General features: G+C 37.7%; 1 protein-coding gene across 2 annotated transcripts; it reads right to left on the bottom strand.

The window, feature by feature from the left end:
- Positions 1-1,354: 1,354 nt before the first annotated feature.
- ubqln4 (ubiquilin 4) lies at positions 1,355-6,935 on the bottom strand. Of its 2 annotated transcripts, none has more exons than XM_067397038.1 (11): positions 6,783-6,935; positions 6,088-6,239; positions 5,802-5,962; positions 4,811-5,073; positions 4,544-4,702; positions 4,151-4,376; positions 3,752-3,891; positions 3,587-3,670; positions 3,395-3,510; positions 1,846-2,056; positions 1,355-1,749 (listed from the first exon to the last, which is right to left on the bottom strand). In XM_067397038.1, exons 1-11 carry the CDS (start codon positions 6,927-6,929, stop codon positions 1,597-1,599), a joined length of 1,812 nt encoding a protein of 603 aa, XP_067253139.1. In that variant the 5' UTR covers positions 6,930-6,935; the 3' UTR covers positions 1,355-1,596. The 2 variants fall into 2 exon arrangements, with proteins under 2 accessions (XP_067253139.1, XP_067253147.1); XM_067397046.1 differs by having other exon boundaries at positions 4,151-4,319.
- Between the last annotated feature and the right edge of the window lie 10,484 nt (positions 6,936-17,419).

Below are 17,419 nucleotides of genomic sequence, written 5' to 3'. Positions count from 1 at the left end.
TGCATGGTTTTGAGACTTTGACCAATGAACTTCCATAATTTTTTAAATTATCTTTTAAAAATCATTTTTATAGTAAATGCACCCACAAAGAAAAAATTTACAGATGAGCATAACAGAATCTGAATTCACCATAACGCGTCCAGTCCTGGATTTCACAGTTTTAAAATTCCAGGTTTTCAAAGGCCAACTTATCATATTGTTGGCCAAAGTACATTACCAAGATATGTTATTTAAGGTATCTAGCAAAGCAGTCTTAATGCTTAAAGCTTTGTGATAGCAGACATAAACGCATGTAGTACAATGTATCAAGACGAACAAATGACTTTTGTGTGACCTCCAATAGCCTGACAATAATCGCAACCCTCAGGTGAATTAAAATCATTGTTGTTATAAGAGAATATGATCATGCAATACTTCTTAAACCATTATAAAAGCACTGCAAAGAGTGACTCACATTGGATTCAAGACAAAATCAGATGTTGGCTTAAATGAAATACAAACCTCAATTAATGCAGGTTTCTGTATTGTAATTCAAGTAGAATAAAGAGTGGATTATGGATGTGCAGCAAAAAAAATGAACATTTTAATTCACATCAAAACTCTGTTAGTAGATGGCTGTTGGTTAGCACTGAGAGAAGCTAGCATCACTATCATGCTGTAACCAGTTTGTTTTGCCAGAGCAACTTGAGGATGATGTATCCAGTATACAATACAAGTGTGTTCCAGGCACTAGAATACTCCTATGTCAAAGCATGAAGATATGGTCAAAACAAATGGTGTCTGCGTTCGCCACTGCTTGTTAAGCTGAGAAATATTTTATTGATGCTTTGTTACAGCCTTACCCATATGACAAGCCTTTACGGTCAATTGAGGTACACTCCTCACAAAAGGCAAACGACTAAGAGATGACTGAACATCTTTTCAAAATCTCATCTCCAAATTCATTCCTTTCTAAAATAGCTGAAGTGTAAGCGATCAGAGTCAAGGTGTTATAGTGCTCCAACATGTTCATGTCTATTAGATTTCGATTAACACATCAAATGTCAAGGAACGCTCAAATCAACGTCAACTGAGGAAGGTGGAAAGGGAGTAAAGGGTAAGCTCTACATTTCTGCAATAAATACTGGTTTGATCAGGCATGAATTAGGAGAAATAGAGAAATTAAGGAAACCAAGCATTCTCACAGAAGACAAGAATCTCTCTGGCCTCGGAATTCAAGCGGATGGATTTTATTCCCCTAACCACCGAGTAGTGCCTCAGGTGAGAATGATCTAATTGTAAGGAATGGTAACTTAGACTTGGTTCAGCAAATGTAAGCTCTGTCCCATCTTACTAGTGATGAGGGATTAGTGTGACGTCATTCCACAGCGATTCTGGTTTGGTTTGTTTTTTTTGTTCAAGGAAACAAATTTGAAACCTCATTGCTTTTGATTCAGAGATCAACTGATCGAAGCAACAACAAAAAAGGAAAAAAACAAAAAAAAAAAACAAGATTGGAGTAATTGGAATTCTGTCTATGTAGGACTTGTCAGATTTTATGTGATGAAGGACTATGTTTGCTTCTTGTCTCCCTTCGCACGCTCTCAGCTGATGGAATTAAGAAGGCTGGGAGCCGAGCAGTCTTTCGATGGCGGCATTGATGTCGCCCCCGGTGGCGATGAGGGCCTGCAGGTTGGCTTCCCTGTTGATGAAGCCCATGGCACTCAGCTGCTCCAGCTGTTGCTGGAAACGCACTTCTGGAGTCTGAGTCTGCAAAGCAAAATAAAATAAAGTAAGTACAGTCAAATTTACACACTACACTGTTAAGAACTGTAAATAACAGCAGCAACAAAGAAACACGAGTACCGATGCACTCCCTCCAGCAAACATCTGTAACATCTGTTGCATGAGCTGCTGCTGGGCGGGATTAGTTCCAGCAGCAGGGGTGGGGGCGGGGCCCTGGCCTGAGGGCGGAGGATTCTCAGGAGTCACATTCACACCTGTGGGCAATGGGGCACCAGGAATCCCAGTAGGAATCCCAGCAGGCATCCCTGCAGGCATCCCACCAGGCACCAGACTAGAAAGAAGCAAGGAATTTAATTGGGAAAGAGCAGATATTGACACACTGCTTATTTGATTGTTGAATCTAACAACCAATTGTTCCCATAAATGGAATAACACAAACATGTTTAAAGGGTTAGTACACCCAAAAATGAAAAGTATCCCATGAGTTACTCACCCTCAAGCCATCCTAGGTGTTTATGGACTATCTTCTGTCAGATGAACACAATCGGAGATATATTCCTCCAAGCTTTATAATGGTTGTGAACGAGGGGCCACATTTTGAAGCCAAAATAAACTCATCCATCCATAATAAAAGTAATCCATACAGCTCCAGGGGATTAATAAAGGCCATCTGAAGTGAAGCGATGGGTATTTGCAAGAAGAATATCCATATTTAAAAAAACTTTAACTATAATAACTAGCTTTCAGCAAACGGCTGTACGCGTGATTTGTGGCAGAAGAGAAACCTCTGATCCAACGCAATGACGAATGTGGAAGCTCGGAGGAGAGAGCAAAACATAAGACCGATCATGAATTAGAAGTCTAAAATGATCATTTTTAAAGAGAAATGTCTGAGAATTTTGATAGAAGAGCAGCTTCAGTTTGTTGCCCAGCCTTAGTCTAAGCTTAAGCTAGTCCTACATCCTGCGTCATACATCGCGTCAGGGGTTACTCATTTCGCGCAAGTCGAGTTGCGCAGTATGCACACGGTCGTCTGCCGGAATCTAGTTATTTGAATTTATGGTTTTAGATTGTTTTTTTTGTTTTTTTTTTACAAAAACACATCAATTCACTTCAGAAGACCTTTATTAACCCCCTGGAGCCGTATAGATTACTTTTATTACGGATGGATGATTTATTTTTTTTTTGCTTCAAAATGTGGCCCCCTGTTTACAACCATTAAAAAGCTTGGAGGAGCCAGGATATTATCTTTAAATATAACGGATTGTGTTCGTCTGAAAGAGGTCGTCATATATACCTAGGGTGGCTTGAGGGTGAGTAAATCATGGGATAATTTTCATTGTTGGGTGAACTATCCCTTTAATAGGCAAACATGTGTGCTGTAATCTAGAGGAAGCTGGATTTACTTGGCAACAAAGCCAAGAGGGAAATAACTAGTAGAAAGAGGATGTGTTCTCTAGAGGTTCTCACTCTGTAGAGAATTAAGTACTGTAAGCAATATAACTCTCAGTATACTCTCAAAAATATTTAACTGGGAATATAAAATAGTATATATAATAAAAAAATTGTGTGTGTGTGTATGTATATATATATATATATATATATATATATATAAATAAAAAATAATATATTACACTGCAAAAAAAAACAAAAAAAAAAAACACTGCACCTGGGCATGAGACCAGGGGCTTCAGTTTGAAGGGTTTGCAGTCCTTCCTGGATCTGCATAAGGGCTCGCATGGCTCGAGGATTTGTCATGACAGAAAGGGCTTCGGGGTTCTGCATCTGCAAGTCCAAAAACAAGTCAGTTAGCACAATAGTACATGAAACCCAAATCTACAACAATTCCAATGGGACACACCTGCTGTAGAAATACAGGTAGCTGCTGTCTCATTTGCTCCTGCAGCTGTGGATTTCCGGCAAAGAGGGGGTTGTTCATCAATACCTGAAAAATGTATTTGTATTAATATGAGATCATCATAGCAAATCAAAACTTATGGGAACTACCAAATGATGGTCTTGCTACCTGTGAGGCAACATCAGGATTTTGGGCCAGGGACTGCATCATGGTGCGCATATAAGGAGCAGAAAGCATGTTCTGCATAAGCTGAGGGTTCTCAGAGATCTGTTGCATTAGGCTTTGCATGCCAGGACTGTTGAACATGCCTAACAGTGAACCACACACACACACACAAAAAGTTTAACATGAAATCAATTCATTTGAGATCCTTTGTAATACTACATGGCGATGTAAATTTCACCCTTTTATGCAGTATTTGACCAGAATAAATATTTGATTAATTATTGACAAAATAATCTGTGCACTTAAATGATATGCTTGCAAATTCTCCACAACATAACCTCAAACCAATCCATGCACCTTGCTTTACAATTAAAGATAAATGTTTACATAAAATGCTATTACCGTTTCCAAGGTTAGAGGAGGCAATGCCCAAAGGGTTGGACACACTGGGTGTGGTCGAGCTTGTGGTGGAGCTGGTGGTGGTAGCTGTCCCAGAGGTGGTGGTGGCAGCGGTGGTGTCAGGGGGACCCCAGGGATTTGGCAGGGGCTCTCGGTTTTCTGTCCTGGAGGGCTGTGTTCCAGAGTTTTCAGCATTTCCACCCAATGCAGAGAAAGGGTTATTTCCAAACTATTCAAAAGAAGATGACGCAATATAACATTTACTGTTGTCATTTCAAATTAGAGTTACGACTTAACACAATATGTTCACTTCAGCATTGCAATTGATCAATATTGTAGGCGACAACCAGATTTTAATTTTTTTTTTAAAGTTTTAAATAAATAAATAAATCTGACCTGTTCACGTGCAGCGCTAAACATGGGCTCTTGAATGTCAGTGTACATCCTCCGAAGAGCATTGTAACCCCCGGGAATACTCTCTAAGTTGCTAAGCGCCCGGTCTTGGTTACGCATCATCTCTTGCATCATGGCTGGGTTCCGTGCCAACTCCATTGTCTAAAAAAAAAAAAAAAAAAAAAAAAAAAAAAAAAGTGTGTTGTAAAATCAAATCAAGCCAAATTAACGTGTCAGTTTCAATGCTGTAGTACATGACTAATAACATACCTGTCTCATGAGCTCTGGGTTGTTAAGCATGTGTGAAATCTCTGGGTTGCGCTCCATTAGTTGCTGCATCTGTGGATTGGCCACTATCATCTGCCGCATCAGGTCAGGGTTGGACATCATGCTCTGCACAAGCGGGTTCTCCATGATCTGAGACAGCATCTCGGGGTTAGACATGAGCTGTCGCTGCATCTGTTGCTGAAGCTCCATGAAGTTGGCAGATCCCATACCGAGGTTGGCCAGGCCCGACAGATCACCAAACCCAGCTGAAAACACATAAGGACAAAAAGCAAGATAAAAGCATAGTATTATCTTACAATGAACTGTATTAGGATTCACAATATTCGTCTTTCCAACTATTATTTGTATGAAAGGAACTAAATTTAGGGTTGGAATGGGGAGCAATCTGTCAATAAATTGAACAAATATTCTTCTTGTGAACATTGCAACAAAATTCTGGAACCACACCAGTTTGTGTTGCAATGATTACATGACCTAGAATTTAAGTATGAACATACTAAAATATTCTCTCAAATATTATAAACATATTACAGTTATTCTCTCTTGTATGTTGCAACCAGTGGTTTTTTGTATTTATTTACCATTACAATATTGATAAATATTTATTTTTATATTTTCAGTTATTTCATTACAAATTAAACGTTTTTGTAATTGTGTTGTACTTTTTCTTTTTTTCTAATAGTTTAATTTTATTATTATATTTATACTATTTTATTTTTGTTTTTTTAATATCTATAATTAGCTTTAATTTATATTCCAGTTTTAGTAATTTTAGTACTTCAACTTAACATTTTTCATTCAGCTGCCAAGGAAAGGTTTCACTTCAATTTTCATTTCATTTCAGCATTATTTCAATTAAAAACAATTTTAATAGGTTAACAATAATAACATCAGTCACAACACAAAACATTACAACAACATTGTGGAATTATATTTAAAAACAGACAATAACAAACTTAAAAACATAATTCACCTAGTATATTGGCTGGCTGTGAGGGGGTTGGGGATGTCCCAATGCCCTGGGGTGTGCCCAGGTTGCCAGCCGGACTGGGGTTAGCGGTTCCGTCACTGTTGCCCTGTGATGGTCCAGGGCCAGAAGAGGCAGAGGTCTGCGAGCTACCATTACCTGAAGTCCTACAAACACAAAACACCCTAAAAGTGAGCCATTCAAACTGCACAGGCATCATATTTTAACACAAATATGGCTTTGCATATGGAAACGCCAATTCCGTTTCGACCCTAAAAGCTGGTCCTCTTACTTTTGTGCGGTTTTGATGACCAGGTGAACCGTGAGTCCGTCTTTGATGCCATGCTGACCGAGCGTGTCTCCATCCTTCAGGATCTTACCGGCAAAAATCAGAACCAACTGGTCTTGCTTCGCCTTAAATCTTTTGGAGATTTCTTCTTTAAACTGTTAAGAGGTCAAAACATGCGGGATATGATGTTACAAATTAAATCAGAGCAACCCAACACCACTTTGGAGGAACATTACGTTCCCTTTTATTAAGCCTAAGCTCGTAAACATCAGCATAAAACAGCTATTAGTCAAATAAACTGAGTCTCATAGCACAACATTTAAATGAAAAGTCACTTAACGTGTTATTTCGTTTATCCATAACATTTTCAAGGCAAAAATACTAGCAAAACAGAAAGAGCGCGACCAATGATGACAGACTAGAACCTTCTACATGAGCAGGCCGTTTCTTTAAAGGCAACCGCGAGTTAGAAAACCCAACTTCACATACGTTATATAAAACAAAATACAATGAATAAATTGCTCAGAATAGCCTCATTAAAGTGATATCAAAAGTGAAAGTCATTTTAAATATCCACTGCGTAGATTTTCGGCTCTGGCTATTCGTCGTCAATCGTTAGCTCGCCGGCTAAAGCTGTTAGCCGCTGGTGTAACAAACGCCCGGGTGACACAAACAACACGAAATCGCGAAAAAATCACCTGTGCGACAGATGAGTCTTCGGCGATGGCTATTTCTTCTTTATCCTTCGGTGTTTTGACGGTGACCTTAATGATAGTCGCGCTAGCGGCGGCATTTTCTTCAGTGTTCGTCTCCACGGCCGGATCCGTGCCGCTATTCTCCGCCATCTTTACTCTTCTTTTACTTCATTACATCATCGCACCAACAAGCAGCGGGGAAAAGTGCTGCAAACGCCGTCTGTTCCACAGCGGCCTCTGGTGGTGTGGCGTGTCATCGACTTCACTTACTGCACTAACTATAATATGACTCAAAGTTCGCGGTTATTGGCACCTTTGTGCAGCATGTACATGTAGAAGACCACAAAAACAAACCATTTAATGAATGTGCGAAAGCCAGGCAACCACACAATAGTAAGTGGATCAATTTGCTTCTTGTTGAAGGTGGCAAAGTCTTTTTGAGGCTCTTGGTATTACCTTCCATCACTTCATCTTGTGTGTAATATCAAAGTTAATTTAAGACTTGGTAATATTAAAGGCTATAGATTAACACAAGACGCGTCACTCCTATCGGTCTTTGTCAGACACGTGATTTTGTTGTGTGTGACGTCACCGCGGCGCCATATTTGTGGTATCCCTGCTGACTGTGAGAATGAAAGAGATTACACGAGTTGAGATAACAAGCATATAACTCGCAAATATGAAAAAGCACAAGAACAAAGTTAAAATTTCATATCGCGATAAACTCACCAAAGATGCCAGGGACCGTTATTTGGAGAAATTTCCATCCATTCATAACATAGATCTGTACGAACTGACTGCAGTAAGTTGGAGTGCTACTGACCCCGCATTGCTACCTAAATCATCATACTTAAATATTGTTAACTGTCTTGTTTATGGCATAAACGCATAGTGAACAATTTAAAAACTATAAATCCCTCGAAGCTCACAGATATTTCACTAATGGGTGCAGGATTTATTTATGTTCTGAAGGAAGGACTGCGATAACAGTATAGTAACGATAATGATGATGATGTCGTGTTAACTACCGTATATAACAAATACATGATTAAGGATGGTTTAGTGTTATCAGGAAGAATTTTGAACTAATACTACCCTTTTTTTCATGCATTTTTTTTTCTTTATTGCATTAAGTACATAAACCAATGTATAACACTATAAACATTGTTCCAATAAACAAGGCATCATCAGAGATGTATGTAGAATTTAATAGTGTATTTTATTATAGTACATTCTGATATAGTATACCTTTTAGAGCCAAAATAATTTGTAAATTATTGTCCTCCATCTACCTGTGTTGTCTGGGTCAATGACATTATGAGTCTTTTTTTTGTCCAAAAGCCTTAATAATAATAAAAACAAAGATATGTCATGCAAGTTAAATATCTGATTTATAGATTGTGTATATTATTAATTATCCTATTAATACTATAAGTGCATATAACATAAATCTACAAATCACCCTGAAAAATTTTATTATACATGCTTTATTGTTCATGCAAGACTGGATAAAGCATCAGCACATTTTTACACTACAATTCTACAAAAGATTCAAACATGCGCAGAGGCACAAAAAAAAAAAAAAAAAAATTGTAATAACGCCATAAAGGTTCCCAGGTTTGGCAGACCCGTATAGTACATTAACATCATCTCCAAAACAAACATCAGACATCCTGTACATATCAAGTCGGTTTACTTCTGCACATGCAGATCACCATCTCCTCCAGCCTCCTGCATCTTCTCAGTGTGAAGATGATCACTCTCTCCAGCCTGATGGACCATAGTGTTAGCTGACTGACTTGGGTAAAGTTGGTTTTATATTCGCACATCCGTATTCAATAGCCTTGTTAATCACACTACACTGGACATTCAGTGGACATTCACAAGTAAATATGTCATTAAACAATACTTGCCTATTTTGATCGACTGTGAAAAATGTTATAAGTTGACAATCGTTGGTTGTCAATATCATGTCGCTGCTTAAAATTCGCAAACATTAATTTATTGCATATTTATTGGAAAGTCTCAATTTATCAGAAGTCTGAATGTGCAAATATAAAACCAACTTTACCCAAGTAGCTGACTGGATTGTTTTCCTTACGTCTGTGTGTGCATCTCAATCAGCTCTGAGCTCTTGAATCAGTATATTGTGTATACAAATTTTGTGACTGAGACCGTCCTGATCAGTGCCCTAACTAATGAACTAGGGAGCTGATTGAGACACAGCCTGTGTTTAATGCTGATGTGGCCTTAATGTAGGGAGGGATGGTGTCCAGTTGGGGTCAGTCTCCATAATCTTTAAGCAGGCTGATCTGCAATGAAATGAAAAGGTCCACAGACCACAGCTGTAAAAAGTAGTCAGAAAATAAGAATCAGTATATGGATACAGAGCAAAAATGTCGTACCTTAAGTATAAAAATGCTGTAGCAAAATTAAGAAAAAAAATGTAGACATATTCAAGTAAAGGGATTCAGTTTAAATTGACTTGTTTCATAGCACATACAATCCAAAACAATGCGTTGCTATAACGTTTTCTACTTTAGAAAACAGAAACCTCTAACTTACCTTTGTGAAATGTAGAAAGCAAACATACATGAATGGAGATATCTTGACGAAAGTGATGTCTCACCGCGGCAACCCATGCGATCCAGCGCCTGTTATTGCCTCTACATACTCTCCGTACAGCCTTTTTTCAAGTAGGAAACCGACTAAATCTAATCTCGTAGTAAAGTTTTTGACATTTTCTATCGTGGGACATATTATTGCAGCTTTTCACACAACAAAAGTGTGCCATTTTTACAATGAAAAGTAGCCAAAGAAGAAACAACTCTGCACTGATACAGAGATTGTTTGGATACCTCAGAAATGGCGGCGACACCCATAATGCACTTCGGTTTTCACGAGTGTGACGTCACCTGACAAAGACCGATTGTTTTTAAAGGGAGAAAGTGCAGCGGAATAAGTCCCGGCTTCTAAATAAGAGCCAATCGCTGATTCATAAATTCATTGTGTCACTGCAGCGGCCGTTAGAAGCTCAATGCATATACGTCACTTTCCCGCCAGAACGTGCTCCCTGAGCTGGACTGAGTGGCAAAAGAACCTGCTGCATGACTGGATTTAATAGGGGAAACTGCGAAAACGCGAGTAAAACAAACGATTACACTAAAGATTTGTCTCGAAAGTGTTCCTTGTGACATGTCAAAAAAACCTAATCCATGGATATTGACATGCAGCCAGGAATTGTGTTTCCTGACATACATGTATATGTGCCTGATTTCGATGCCGGGGAAGCATATAATGCAAATCTTCCTGTGAACACTTTATATAAATACAATATAGGTAGGTTTAAATCCGAGTAATCACTTATTAATGTTATATATATTATCATATCGTCCAGCCCTAAAACGTGTATAGTTTTTGTCAGTGTTTATTTAAAAACCCAATTATGCAGAATATAAGATGGTAAATATTTAATTGATGAGTTGTCAACACAATATTTAACAATACAAATAGGGTATGATTGTACCCCAAAATCCATCGTTTCAACACAAAATGCTAATCCATGTTTCTCTGCCTGGAGTCAGTTGTTTCTGTGAATGGCAGCGATCCATTTGCTTATTTTTTTTCTGTAGCTTTCGGCCTCAAATATAACATAGATTTTGTGTCAAATCTTTTTGTAGTCAATCACAAAGCTTTAACCCGTTTTGGATGTGTTTTGTGTGTTTTTCGTGGCATTCACCCTGAAAACCAATGCTGCCACTCAGTGGGCGTAACCGCAATCATAACGGTCGACGGCGATGTCACGTGCATACCCTCTGAAATGAGGCACAAAAGACGCGCATTTAGGACTGCGCATGCGCATTAGCTTGATTCATCCTGAAAAATACCGTTTTTTATCATGATTCGAGCATTTAGAAACAACATTTATGAGACATGTGATTTCAAATATGAAATTTAATCGAAAGCTTGGCAAACAGCTTTGGAGAACTTGATGTTTCCCCAATCAAAAAGATATGAGCTGTCCGAGAGCTGCCCGAGAAGTGTTTCAAAGATGGCCACCGTGTGAAATGTCTTGTCTTAAAGGGACTTTGGTTAGGGTCAATTTGACCCACACTGTACTTTCAAACTGCTCGAAATACTGGTTAAACTATCTTGAATTTTTGTGAATATTTATCATTTAGGGTCATGAATGTACGTGCATGCAAAGTTTCGATGCATAGATGTGTTTTGGTAGGGCTGTATTTGGACATGTTTTGTTATAGGCTACTTGTGAGGACAAAATGTCCCCATAAGGATAGTAAAACTTGAGATTACCTAATTTGTGAGGATTTTTGCTGGTCCTCACAAGGAAAATTGATTAGTAAACATAATAAAATGTTTTTTTTGTTGTTTTTTGAAAATGCAAAAAGTTTTCTGTGATGAGGAGGTTTAGGGTATAAAATATACAGTTTGTACTGTATAAAAACCATTATGTCCATGGTGGTCCTCACAAGTATAGCAAAACAAACGTGTGTGTGTGTGTGTGTGTGTGTATGGCAAGCTTCAATAGAGGTATTCTGTTTTTAAATGAATCTTTAGGTTTTTTTTATAGTGTCTATTTTTGCATAAAATCCAATGTGGCACAACACAATTGGTTGAACCCAGTTTTTGAACACAATTAGAGGGTTCAAACATGAACAAATTCTGATCTGCACAGGGAATACTTGGTGTTGTTTTGGTGCAGACTTTAATTTGTTCTACATGAAGCACAAAATAATACACACTTTAAGAATGCGTTATGTGAATACAGCAATAATTTCTTATACAGGATGCATTCGACTCTAAAATACATGACAGTAGCTTCTTAACATGTTCATATCAAAATAATTTGCAGTGTAGTAGTGTATGTTTAAGCTATTTTGACCACTACATGTAGGCCTAGGTGAGCCCAGTCTCAATCTGTTACCGTAATACCAAAAAACAACAGATAGATGGCGCAATTTACATGTATACAGTAATCAATCATTTACAGTACATTTCAAATTCACCCTGAAACCTTTTAAAATACAAATTTTATTCATGTGATTTTCAACATTGTGATGTGAAGGTAAGTTTCATTTGTTATTATTAGCAATGTTGCTTACATCTCTGATATCTAAAAAGTAATTCAAGTCATGAAAAACATTCCTGTTATACTTGTTTATATTTGAGGATGTCACTGCCGGAAAAGAAACTCCCCCCTCAAAAAAAAAAAAAAAAAAAAAAAAATCCCAGTCCTGCCTTCACTCATCTGGACTGAGAGGACATAAACATACAAGGTGAGCTTGAGTTAACACAATGTTTCTTAATATAATTAACAATATAATGAACTTTAAAAACAAAACAAAGATAAAAAAGACAAGAAAGTTAAAGATAATCAACAAATTGTGGTGCATCACCTCAACGTCCTTGTAGAAAACAAAGCCAGGTGGATTTTTGCACAACTGTTTTCTCCTACAAAGACTTTTATGTAGGCAACAAAACTTATGTCAGCAATGCTATTTTGATGATCAAACAAATTCATACTAGTGTGTAGAATATTTAACTGTTATGTAAAGTGTTACATTTCTATATAAATATAATGAATATATATTTAAAAAACTGAATTCCCTGCAATGGTAATCATTTGCTGATCTTATTGTTTCATGCAGTAAACAAACAGAAGGTTTGGCCATTGTCACTTACTGGAAGGCTGAACTCCATCTCTTGTCTGTTCAGCGCAGTGTCATGTCTCTGACAGTGTCTCAGGGTGAGGGTTCGACAGTCATCACAATCACCTCAAACCCAAAGAGCAAATGGCCCGTAATGTGTCAGATTCTGAGTTTTCTGTGTAACAGTCCAGGGTGTTTTGCACTTCAGCATATGAAAGGGAATCTGAAGGACGTCCACATAGCACTTGGAGTGAGTCACACACTTATATTAATTGCTATACCTTTTTGATATTTCATTTCACATTTCACAATATTGCAATTTGGCTCACAAAACTTTTGTAATGGAAATAATATGAGGTGGGAGGAAAAGATTTTCAACTAAATAATTTCGTGAGAGAATGAAAAGTTCTCATATTTTTCCAATAACTATGTTTCCTTAGGGGCTCTGTATGAAAACATGATGTGCAGATTTTGGATTAGTAAAAGGTATTAGTACCAAGCTTCAACTTCAAGAAAAGTTACAATTTAGTTTGAAAATGTATTTAGCCTATGCAACCAAATTCTTTCAAACAACACAAAACATTTTGGAAAACGTTGTGAAAATATTTATTTATAACATTGCAAAGTGCGTTATATAAAATGTTAAAGTAATTCACCTGTCCACACTAAAACAAAAATGATCGGTTGACTTAAAATGTCATTGTGCCAACTTAGAATATTCTTAACTATTGTTCTCTTGTTCAATAGATTGTGCAGTTGATAGTTGGTGTCATCAATATTGTGGTGGGGATTGTGCTTACATGCTTTGGATTGTACTGTGGCATGTCCAGAATATGCCATGGACCCTCTTGGCTCGGTTATATGGTAAGACTTGGGTGTCATTTTGATCTTTTTTTATTATTTTTTTTTAAATAAATTAATGTTGTGCAATGCCTATCAAAAAGTATCATTCATTTGATTTATCTAAAGCAAAAGCAAAAAACAAAAACAAAAAAACATTTGGATGCACAGATGTTTTTGTTTGTTTGCTTTTACCTATAATAGTTCCTTGTAGCTGGAATCATGTGTATTCTTGGAACCAGGTGTACCAGTTCTTGTCTGGTACCTATCAAAAGCATTTGTGTTTTTGACAATTCCAGTTTTGCATATATATTTAGTTTGTATTTTAGAGCTGATAATCGGGATGACTCTGAATGTAGCCAATGCTGCACTGGCTATCACAGCTGTTGTGCTGTATTCACTGGACCTTGCAAATGATCATACTGAATACCATGAAACCTCCAATTATTATTGTTCATGTTATGATGACCGTAATGGAACACCTTCCCCTGAAGAAAGTAAAAGAAATGAGGTCTGTCTGTACTACAAAAACCTCAATAAGGTAATGATTAACTTTCTTTTCTTTGCATATCTGTGGTTTTGCAGGTGGTGGAGGATCCAGAACTTCACTGCCAATCCTGTGTGACAATATTAAAGGACAAAATAATCAAAGGGTGCATTCACACTTGTCATGTTTGGTTCGATTAAAACGAACCCTGGTGCAATTGCTTGGTTAGTGCGGTTCATTTGAACATATATGAACGCTGCCATCCGAACCCTGGTGCGCACCAAACAAGCGGACCGAGACCGCTGAAAAGATGGGTCTCGGTCCGCTTTCAAACTAACTCTGGTGCGGTTCAAATGATATATGAACGCAACACGGACCAAAAACAGGAAGACGAGACCCTAAAAAGGACAGAATCCTCACGCATGTTGGTTTTTCTTGTCATAGTCGCGAGTTTGCCCATCATAGGCATAGACGCGCGTCTCCATGCAGCAGATCATTTGTGTGTGTGACGGATGGATTCCCGCCGGTGTTTTGACTACTTTACACATTTTATAAGCTCTTCACGAGTTCCCAGCTGGCCAAAATACCATCACATGCAGGCTACGCACCGCTACGAGCACATTTACCTCAGCAAACAGCACTGTTTGGGATGTTCGGTAAGTTCCCTCTCAAAATAGGCAATACGTCATAAAATCCGACCAATCACGTTGTGTATATGTATCCCTATGACTTAAGGTTCGGTATCTTTTGGTTCGGTGATAAAATTGCCAATGTGAATGCTAACCGGACCAGGACTAAATGTGTTTTTTTCTTCATTGGTCCGGACCAAATGAACCAAACGAACCAAACTACAAGTGTGAACGCACCCAAAGTCATTCTTTTTGCTTGTAATGGAATGGCATTTTCTCTCAATATTGTAGTGAAATGATTTAGGGTGCTTTCACACCTGCCTCATTTAGTTCGGTTGAATCGTACCAGAGTTCGTTTGCCCCTTACCGAGACCTGCTTGAAGAGGTGGTCTCAGTACGCTTTCAAACGAACTCTGGAGCGGTTCGCTTGAGATGTGAAAGCAATCGACCCAGTTAACGGACCAACGAACCAAACTATATCATTTTCATAACGGAAAATATGATATAAAAATCAGTAATGTCTGATTCTGTGAGTGAGCACATTATTTACAATATCTGAAAGCCAACGATCGCCTCTGGTGTGTAATTACACTTCTCCGTGCGAGAATGCTGTCCCGACGAAGTCTCAATTCCCGCTCTGCTTCATTATAAAATTCAAATGGTCTCTCTCGACAGACGGACAACAGGTCGCCTACTAGACAGCGCTGGGAAATCCAGAGATGGAGAGAGAGAGAAAGAGCGCGGGTTTGAATTGCCGCAGCAAATATGAATTAACTGCGGGAGAGAGCTACATTTATAAAGTGTTTGTGTGTGTCTCGACAGTTACAAATAAAGCCACAATAAACTCATGGAGCGAACTTGTCAATCATTATTTTGATGGATGACGCAGAGAAAATTCTGACCAATAAGAGGACAGTTTTACTCCCATGTGACTTACCTTAACGCATTTTGGTACGCTTTGAAATTTTGCCATGTGAAAGCGAACCGAACCAAGAAAAAAAAGCAACATTGTAACAAATTTAGTCCCTGTTTCGGAACAAAACAAGCGATCCATAGGTGTGAAAACACCCTTAAAGCAGATCTTCATCCGCAACATTGTTAAATTACGTTTAATTACACTTATTGTTTCCTTTGACAAAAGTGGTGTTACCATTGATCTCTCTCTATATAGATTAGTGGGTGTTAACTTTTATTATCTTTTTCAGTTTTGTTGGGATCTTTGGGGCTGCTTTTTTAAAAATAAATGACTGTAGCACTTTTGCATCTACCCTTTTCATGTTTGTTTTCATTTTTACAGCTTCCCTACTAAGTCTTCCTTTGTATAACAATGAAATGTTTTTTATAAAACCAAAATATTTTATTTAGCAGATGATTTCATCTAAATCAGTGGTTCGCAAACCTTTCAGGCCACGTACAACCTTCATTCTAATCAAAGCAACCAAGTACCATCTAGTCACTTATAAGTATAAACTTGTGATAACCTTAGTAGCAAGCACACTCACACCCAATGCCCAGGGTAAGTGAACCAGAGTCCTTCTCTGTCGAGAAGAGAATACTGTGGAGACCACATCTTTCTCAAAAGGGAAAGTTAGTATGTGGGGAGTACATCCTATGGACTCGCCTCATAGGAAGTACTACATACAGAAGAAGTCCCTGTGATGGGCTCCACCTGATAAGCAAGAGGCTTACACTAAACCACAAAAAAACCCAATCAAACATCCACAAATTTGCCAAAAAAGTAGAAGACCTAAATATTAGAAAACTTTTAATGTAGTTTACATTTATCACAATTCAACCAACCTGAATGTCAACTTGCTTATGAAGCTCCGACATGCAAAGTGATTGAACAGAAATTAAGACTTTGTTTGTCATTGATCATGCCATTTTCATGAAAATTGCACTGCAATATGGAACACCACTACTTTAAAGTCAATGTAAGATCTTTTTTATGCTGCACAGTGGCTTAATATTTGTTCATAACAGTGTTTATTATGTCTTCAGTTACATCCAAACTATAGACTTGTGTTCTTTAAATTTCAAGAGTAACAAAAGGGACACATGATATTCACTGACAGGGACTCCACCTTAAAAAGATCAGGATCAGTACTACTATAGCCTGGATACAATATCCTAGAGACCCTTTTGGCTCAGGAGTGTGGTAAGATTTGGGTCTCATTTTGATCATGTTTATGTTTCTAAATCAGTTCATGTTATACAATGTCTTTTCAAAAAGTAAATTATATGTGACATTTCATTTGATTTATTCATAAATTCATAATAAAGCACAGATATATTTCTTTGTTTGCTTTTGCCTGTTAGTTCCTAGAAATTGTATTTTGGTAATTTTAGTCATAGTGTGCATTCTTCACACTGAGTTTCTCAGTACTTGTCTGGTAAGCGTCTATCTTACATTATATCTGTCTTTATGATATTTCTGTGTTGTTTTTTTTAAATATTGTTTGTGTTTTACAGCTGGTCATCATAATGATTCTGAACTTATTCAGTGCTGCAATGGATATCACAGCTGTTGTGCTGTATTCAATAAATCTGGCATAGGAAAGTAGGACAGCAACTTGATACTGCAACTACAATTATTCACTGTATGATTACAGTGAATCATTTTCCACAACAGAGAAAAAGATGGAAATTTGTATAGTGTAGTTCACCAAACAAATGTTGTTACAACAAATATTTTGATAGTTAACTCAAAAAATGAAAATAATGTAATTTTTTAAAATAAGTTTCCACTCTGCTCTTCACCCACCTGTAAATTATCATCAGAGGACTAGTGTTGTCAGTCCTTCAGCTCTGTGTGATGATCAGTTTCTGTGTTTTGACTGCTCTGAAATCTTTGGCTGAGGATGTAAAGGTACTATAACATCATCACAATCACATCAAACAATCAGTCAAATCCACTGTGATCATGACAGATTCTGAGAGCTGCTTTTTGTGTTCATGTTTGTGGTTTTACAATCCGCTCCTGGAAGTTAACAAAAATGTTTTTAGTGTTAGTTT

This window comes from Chanodichthys erythropterus, chromosome 2 (genome assembly GCF_024489055.1).
Source record: "Chanodichthys erythropterus isolate Z2021 chromosome 2, ASM2448905v1, whole genome shotgun sequence".
NCBI lineage: Eukaryota > Metazoa > Chordata > Actinopteri > Cypriniformes > Xenocyprididae > Chanodichthys > Chanodichthys erythropterus.
This window is presented reverse-complemented; position numbering and strand designations above follow the sequence as displayed.

Excerpts from the sequence above, each read along its gene's own strand:
- ubqln4 (XM_067397038.1), bottom strand. The coding sequence starts at position 6,929 with ATGGCGGAGAATAGCGGCACGGATCCGGCCGTGGAGACGAACACTGAA. Across the intron at positions 4,377-4,543 it reads TTAGCGCTGCACGTGAACAG|TTTGGAAATAACCCTTTCTC; the intron begins GTCAGATTTATT and ends TCTTTTGAATAG. Across the intron at positions 3,671-3,751 it reads ATCCTGATGTTGCCTCACAG|GTATTGATGAACAACCCCCT; the intron begins GTAGCAAGACCA and ends TACATTTTTCAG.